The sequence below is a fragment of the Ahaetulla prasina genome, chromosome 4, assembly GCF_028640845.1.
Source record: "Ahaetulla prasina isolate Xishuangbanna chromosome 4, ASM2864084v1, whole genome shotgun sequence".
NCBI classification, from domain to species: domain Eukaryota; kingdom Metazoa; phylum Chordata; class Lepidosauria; order Squamata; family Colubridae; genus Ahaetulla; species Ahaetulla prasina.
The window spans coordinates 31402708-31410616 of NC_080542.1; the positions used below are offsets into that span (position 1 = coordinate 31402708).

At 40.5% G+C, this 7909-nt stretch overlaps 1 protein-coding gene across 3 annotated transcripts in view; it reads left to right on the top strand.

Annotated features, from left to right (window-relative positions):
• The window catches only part of LOC131198394 (mucin-2-like), a 42178-nt gene extending 34955 nt beyond the window's left edge, over positions 1 to 7223 (top strand). Inside the window, exons 10-11 of one of the 3 annotated variants that reach the window (XM_058182985.1) lie at positions 2313 to 2873; positions 3912 to 7223. In XM_058182985.1, the coding sequence (XP_058038968.1) occupies positions 2313 to 2873; positions 3912 to 5674 (2324 nt within the window). In that variant the 3' untranslated portion in view covers positions 5675 to 7223. The remainder of the gene's footprint in view (positions 1 to 2312; positions 2874 to 3911) is intronic. The other 2 variants (XM_058182984.1, XM_058182986.1) reach the window with 2 other exon arrangements.
• The last annotated feature ends 686 nt before the right edge of the window (positions 7224 to 7909 follow it).

The following is a 7909-nucleotide window of genomic DNA, read 5'->3' on the forward strand; positions in this document are numbered from 1 at the left end:
TGGTTCAAATTATTTCCACTTAACAGCTTATTTCTTATCTGTTTAATTTTCTTAGGAAAATTTCTTTTTTAATTTGATTTTTCAGTAATTTGGCTTAAGTGGATCCTACATATTTTGCAATCACTCACTACAATTTTGAGACCCAATGTAAAAGTTTAGATTGATCATTAAAAGCACATTCAACCTGCCTGTGTAATGAACTTTACCTTGGTTCTATTTCATATAGAATAGAATAGAATAGAATAGAATAGAATAGAATAGAATAGAATAGAATAGAATAGAATAGAATAGAATAGAATAGAATAGAATTTTTATTGGCCAAGTGTGATTGGACACACAAGGAATTTGTCTTGGTGCATATGCTCTCAGTGTACATAAAAGAAAAGATACATTCATAAAGGTACAACATTTACAACACAAATGATGGTCAATATATCAATATAAATCATAAGGATTGCCAGCAACAAAGTTACAGTCATACAGTCATAAGTGGAAAGAGATTGGTGATGGGAATGATGAGAAGATTAATAGTAGTGCAGATTTAGTAAATAATTTGACAGTGTTGAGGGAATTATTTGTCTAGCAGAGTGATGGCCTTTGGGAAAAAAACTGTTCTTGTGTCTAGTTGTTCTGGTGTGCAGTGCTCTATAGCGTCGTTTTGAGGGTAGGAGTTGAAACAGTTTATGTCCTGGATGTGAGGGATCTGTAAATATTTTCACGGCCCGCTTCTTGATTCGCGCAGTATACAGGTCCTCAATGGAAGGCAGGTTGGTAGCAATTATTTTTTCTGCAGTTCTATTATCCTCTGAAGTCTGTGTCTTGTTGGGTTGCAGAACCGAACCAGACAGTTATAGAGGTGCAAATGACAGACTCAATAATTCCTCTGTAGAACTGAATCAGCAGCTCCTTGGGCAGTTTGAGCTTTCTGAGTTGGCGCAGAAAGAACATTCTTTGTTGTCCTTTTTTGATGATGTTTTTGATGTTAGCGGTCCATTTTAGATCTTGCAATATGATAGAACCTAGAAATTTAAAAACTGTTATCACCATTTATTTTATTTTATTTATGTTATCACTATGAGAAGTAAAGTAGTGATCTCCATTTCTACAGGTATCCATCCTTTAGTAACTGTTTGAAATTACAACAGACCTACTCAGAGCTACTTACAATCTGGTTTCAAAGTTATGGTCATTTGCCCTTAATGACCAGTGGGGGGGATACTGCATTGCTCTTCATCTATTTCCTACATCCATTCTGCCCCTCAAAGTCCTTGGGATCTTGGGTCTGGTTTCCCTCCCCACATGGGTCCCTGCAAGCTCCGGTCTTGTCCTCAGGGACTTGCAGGCCTTGGTCTGCTCCTCAATCACTTCCAAAACCCAGCAGCACACAACTTACTTTTCTCTTTTTTACAGCTTCTGAGGGAGGTGCCAAGCAGATGCAAGGCTCAATTTTCTTACAGACTACCTGCCATTCTGCAAGCAGGTGCTATTCTCGCGATTCTCTGGAAACCTCCATTTTTAAGGAGGTTCTGTTTCAAAGATGGCTCCATCCTTAAAACAGACCTTCTTAAAAATGGAGCCTCTTTAAAAAACAGAGATTTTCAAAGGATTGTGAAAATAGCACCTGCTTGCATATTGGCACAAGGAAGCCTCTGTATGAAAGTTGACCCTTGCATTGGTTGAGTCCTACAAGCACCTTGTGGGTATGTCAGGCCCAAGGTCTGCAAGCCGCAGCAAATTCCTACGTACCAGTAGCATCTGCAGCCACCTGACTGTCTCCTGAGTGGCTGGGTGGGAAGCAGGCCCAAGGTCTGCAGGGACCCTGAGAGTCAGGAAACCGAGCATGTGGTACTTCGAAATGCAGGAGGCCTTGGAAGACCCAGCACAGGCAAGCCAGAGCCTGCACCATGCCTCCCCTAGCCCTGAGGCACCCTATATGCCGTTTAACAATCACATTTGGGAGAGCAGAATGTGAATCATTAAGCAAGGATATTATGTGGGAACCTTGCTTAACTACCATCATGACTTGCACTGCAGTCATGGTAATGACTCCATTACTGGCATAATTCGAGGACCACCTGCACTGTAATGCTGAAGCTTACAATTTAATCCCTTAAGAAGAAGATGCACAAACATTTCTGTTTGGGTTGTCTTGATCTCAAGTTGCTGCTAACTAACTTGTTACAGCTTTTTTGGAACAGTAGTTCTTTGTCTCTTGTTCTCCCTCTTAGAGAATTAAAATAACAGATATACTAATATGCTACATGTCCTCCTTCAGTTGTCTCTGCAATAATGGTGCACTATTTCTTTCCTAGATTTAGGAGACATTTCTGTACCTGCTTCCGCCGTCAGTGATCTGTCTGCAAATGGTTCTCAGGATCAAAATATATCTGCTTCAATTGCTGTTGTCCCTCCTGAAGTAAACAGCTTGTTTCACACCAACCAGACTGGTCCATCTAACATGTCCTCAAACTTACCTTCATTACATGAGCCCCACGATAGTTCATCAGTCAAAGCCAAGAGTTCTTCTCTTCCTGTTGTTCGGTCACGGCAGCCAAACCCATGCTTGCTCAATGCAAAATCAGTCACCAAACAGATAGCCGGCAATTCACGCGTGACCACATTCCAACCCTCAATCCATCAGGATGAACTGAAGCAACAAGTGGCCCGGATTCTGGCCAGGCATCCAAATGGGTTGTCTCTATTCCAGTTTCGAATTTCCTACAGTGCTACCTTTAAACAACATTTCCCAGTGGGACATGCGGCTTCGACCAAGCAACGTCTCCTCGAGATGCCAGATGTGGTTTATATGAAGGGTCATGGAGTTCAGGCATTACTGATGCCTGTATCCTCTGATGTGCCACCTGCAAAACCAGGTATGGTTATTACGGAATTTCCTTAGTTTCCAAATTTGACATTTCTTTTGCATTGTGTTTTTGAAACAGAAAAATAGCTTGACTGCCCTAAATCTTCCTTCCACACTTTTCCACAACCCACATGACCAAATTAAAACAAAATTAGAGCTTTTATTCCAACTGCAAATGTATTAAATGCTTCACAAGCAAGAACATTTCATGTTCATCAGGCACAAGGAGTACATGTCTTAAACGAGTAGCATAAGAAGAATTAAATAAGGTGGTTGCTTTTCCCTGTGTTGTCTATTTTTAGACTGAACCTGGTACCACCACTATTTCAGGGAAAGAAGTATCCCTGCTCTTTTGTAAAGAAAAGACAAAGCTAAGGACAACAAATTTGGGAGAATAGGGAATGGTTGGTTGGGGGGCGGAATACAAGAACATAGATAAGTTCTATGATTTGGTGTTTGAATTTAGGAAGATGTGGCAAAAAGGAAAATGGAAGACTGTGTATAACTTTTACCCTCATTCAAATGCTTATTTAACTGATTTTAAGGCAAAATCAGAATATGGTAATTGAGCCCTCAGAACTCCTATGGACGATCATACCTGAAAACCGCTAGCAGTTTCCTGACATCTTGCAATGGAAACATGCGAGTTTATTTTGCAAACCCTAAAATCAGGCACATGTCAATTTTTTAAAAAGAAAAAGTTTAGGAACTTTTCCTCTACCCAGCCCATACATCTGTATATGTGATGCAATCTATGTTACCTTAATATGTTGGGTTTGTTATAGACAAATTTTAAGGCCAATAAAGAGCCAACAAAAGCAATGCAAAGATGAGCATAATTATTAAATGCTCAGAGATCTGACAAAATTCTCTCAATACAGTTTTATCACAAGTTACACTTTTTTTTACAGCCTCTTTCCCAGGTGAGTATGAAGCCTGAAGTTATTGGCCAAGATCCTGTAGCGTCCGCTGCTGTCTGGCCTTCATTGGTATCCACTACTTTTATCTACGCACCGTTCAGATAAATTTATGTTTCGTTTCTCCCCAGGTCAGCCTGTGTCTTCCAAAGTTGAGAATGTTGCAGTGGTATCTGCTGTAAAAACCCATGATTCACATTCTGTTCGGACATCACCTTTAGACTCCCCTGAAAAGCCAGAAAGCAAGGACGGCTGCATCTCTAAGGACCTATCCCCAAGCATGCTTCTGGCCCCATGCCAAGAAGAAGCAAAGAGCTTGCCAGGCTTTTCAGATCAACTGTCAAAAGTAGAAGACATTCCAGTGATTGGTCCTATGGATGAATCACTGATAGTTCCACAGTCTTTCCTGGTGCCTGCTGCTCCCGGGGCTGCCATGATGCCTATACCTAAACTCTATCATTCCTTCATCAGAGCACTAGAAAATATGGGGGACAAGCCAATCACTGAACCTCACACCCAGAGTATCCCAGGTTCCATTAAAATTATGCAAACGAGCACATCTCATTTGAGTGGTCCTGGTCCCGAACTGAGAGAGATCCCCTTCATTCCATATTGCTTTGCAACTTTATCTACGCATTCTCAAGACACAATATGCAATGAGAATTTGCAGCCAGGTATTCTTCAATCCAGTTCTATACCTTCCACTAACTCAACGATATCTGTTCCATCAGTTGACTCGACACCAGTTCCCCCAGTTTTAGTAAAACCTGAAAATTACTCTCCAAGGAGTACATCTCGGAGGTTAGGTAGCATTCCGCCTGTGCTTCCAAAACAACCACCACCTCCCATCCTAAGGATAGAACAAAGGAATTATAACCATGCTACTGCAGAATTTGATTCCTTTTCTGAAGAGCAGATACAATCCAGAGCTTCCCAGCATTTCTCGAGTCCTGACTCTTTTTCATTGCCTAGAAATTCCACAAGCTGCTTTCCATCCGGAACCCAACTAGACCACCAATTACAACAGCCTGCTCATGGAAGATTAGATGATCTGCAATCCATTTCGGTTTCTTTAGCAGATAAGAGCCTCGGAAAAGCCTCTTTGGATACAGTGCCTCCTGCAGCCGTGTATCAGAGAAAACCCACTTATGTGAATTCTCTTGAAACCAGCTCAACCACAGAATCGTTCATTGCCTTTCACGCTTCATCTGTGATCGCCAATAATTCCAGGGATTCATCATCTGTATCCTCAAGGACAAGGGGAGTAAGTCCAGCTTCTCCAATAGACTTATCTACCAACTCATATGATCAAATTGCCTATGCCTCTGCTGAGATCACCAGTAATTCCAGTCCTTTGTTTTCTGAGACTCAGGTTTCCGCTCAGCAAAGAGAGTATGCCAGGGCAACTGCTACTGTAATCTCAAACACACAAACAACAGGCCCCATTTCTTTGTCGCCAGAATCCACCACCAATTCACACCACCAGTTTGCATATGCTTCCAGCAGAGTCACCAATAATTCCAGTGCCCTATCTTCTGAGACTTACGGTTTCACACATCAGAGCCAGAACACACAGGGAAGTGAGACTAGAATTGCCTCGAGTACAGAAACAGCGGGCGCCATTTCTCCTCTAGATTCGACCACCGGTTTACCTCATCAGCACGCCTATGTTTCTGCTGAGGCCACCAGTACTTCTAGTGTTTTGTCAAAGTCCACCGCCTGTCATACTCCAAATGCTGATTTCAAAACTAATTTAAATCATGATGATCCTAGTCAGAATACTCTCACATCCTCATTGTCTGAACAGGAGGATCAGTCTGCCTCTCTGGAAAAAAAGCAGGTGCCTGTTAAACCTTTGTCCAAACTCTCTAATCATGGATGTCTCATCCTATAATAGGCTAGCCTTCAAATGGTCTATTTGCATATGGACACTTTTTTTTTTTTTCAGGGAGAGATGAAGGATAGCCTATTCAATATGTTGCCTAAGGGCATTCAGAGACCATCCTTGTCTAAACCAATCAGTGACCCTTTACCTATCAACTATCAAATTCAGAGAATTTTATGAATGTTGAGAATATTGTAATTACATTTTTTCAGCCATAAAAAGAACTGTCACTAGATGACACACAGTGAAATAGCTACCTCAAATGGTACATAGCATGGAGCTGCAGTACAGCAATAGAGGAAAGAATGATGGGTATTCTGATAGCCATTCCAGTGCCCTCTAGCTGATTTGCTGGCTTTTTATGTGATGGAAGACACCATCAACAGGATTGGGCCAAGGTCAGCTGATTAATTCATTTTCTGAATAGGGAGCAGAAACTGATCCCCCCCCCCTCGGTATACCCTGGGTTGTCTTGCCCAAAATATCACTGTGAGCTCTTCCTTTTCTTCTAACCAGAGCTCTTTTTAAAAAAAGACAGGGTAGAATTTTAATTGTCCAGGGTGGTCAGATTCTATGCTTGGAAGCAGCTTGGTTTGCTGTTGTGCAAGCATATAATTGCATATAATTACTTTAGACTGCTGTTCTGTTCCAAAATCATGGGCACAAACTGATTCTTGAACCTTCAGCCTTCTCTCAATCTTCTGAAATGTTTGTATACAACACATTTGAAATGTTAATTCTGAACAGATTGATTCAAAAACTTAAAAAAAAAATCAGATTTGCAGGTTGTTAAATGTGTTGCCTTCTGTATCTCGTAATGTCTGAGCAGAATGGTTGAAGATTGATCTTTCTGTGTTTTCCTCTGGAAGTTCTGCTGAATTGTCTCATATGTTGTGTTTTGATAGAAGTGCAAACTTGGACTGAGTTATGACCAAAGCAAAGTCTGAAGATATGCTAGAGTTTCTTTAAGAACAAATGCAGTTAGATTGGAATGTGTTTCTGCTCTCCTGCTTCTCCACATAGGCTGGGTGTCTGCTTGCTCACTTCCCGTTTTCCCAGCACTCTTCCCTTTTATCCCTTCAGCTGTCATTAATGTCCCAGTGCTGCATATGTCGCTGGCTGACTTGTCCTTCAATCTTCCCAGTACCCTTCCCTTAGCCTCCTACCCTTTTTTGCATAACCTTCTCTCTCTTTTCAGTGAGAGCAGATTTACTTTAAATCCTTTCTCTAAACCTGCTTCCTGCTTACTATCAACCTTCTCTAGTTTGCAACTGCCCTTTTTCCACATACCTATAGGGAAAGAAGTTAATCTCTTTAAGGGTAGTTTTTACTGAAGAATAAGAATTCAAGAGAATCTATCCAATCAACACTAATTCAAGGCACGTGTGAATTTTTTGTAGACAAATATTCCATCTCCAGTTTAATTGCTGTTTAGGAAATTAATGTATTTTATGTACTTTTTTTGTTCATTGTGTGGATCTTTTGGCTTATATTTTTGTGTAAAATAAAATAAAATATTTAGCAGAGAATAAGTTACATTTGATATGTTTTAATTTCACATGTTAATTTTATGTAAATGGATGTGGGCAAAAGTCTATAGGAATTGCTCAAAGAATTAAGAATTTTATCAGTATCGTCCTCCCCTCCCCAAAATAGGTGCGTATCATCTACATTATAAAGAGAGCCAGTTTAGTGTAGTGGTTGAAGTGCTGGCTAGAAACCAAGAGACTTGAGTTCTAGGCCTCACTTAGACATGAAAGCTGGATGATTTTTAGCCAGTCACTTTTCAGTCCAACTCATCTCTCAGGGCTATTACGGAGAAAGCTGAAGGCTGGAGTATTCAGAACGCTTACTATCTTGAGTTATGGGATAAAAATGACATATATTACTTGTAAATTTAATAATCAAATACTGTACAATTTGAAGAAAAATTAAAGCATTTAAGACTGGATTACACATCTGAACCCTGAAAGGATTGGGAACTAATTTGGTTGATATACCTTTCAGAATGATGCAACTAGCTGACTTATTGCTGATTTTTGAGAAGCCTAGCTGATCATCTACTTAATTTCTAGAATGAAGAGTTGCTCTGAGAGGAAGTTTAGTTTAATGATTAAAGGCACCAAACTAGAAACTGGAAGACCAAATTTTCATTCTGCCTTAGACACAAAGCCAGCTTGGTAACTTTGAGCCAGTCACCTACTCTCAACCAGGCAATCTTCCCAAGAAAAAATGTGACAACTG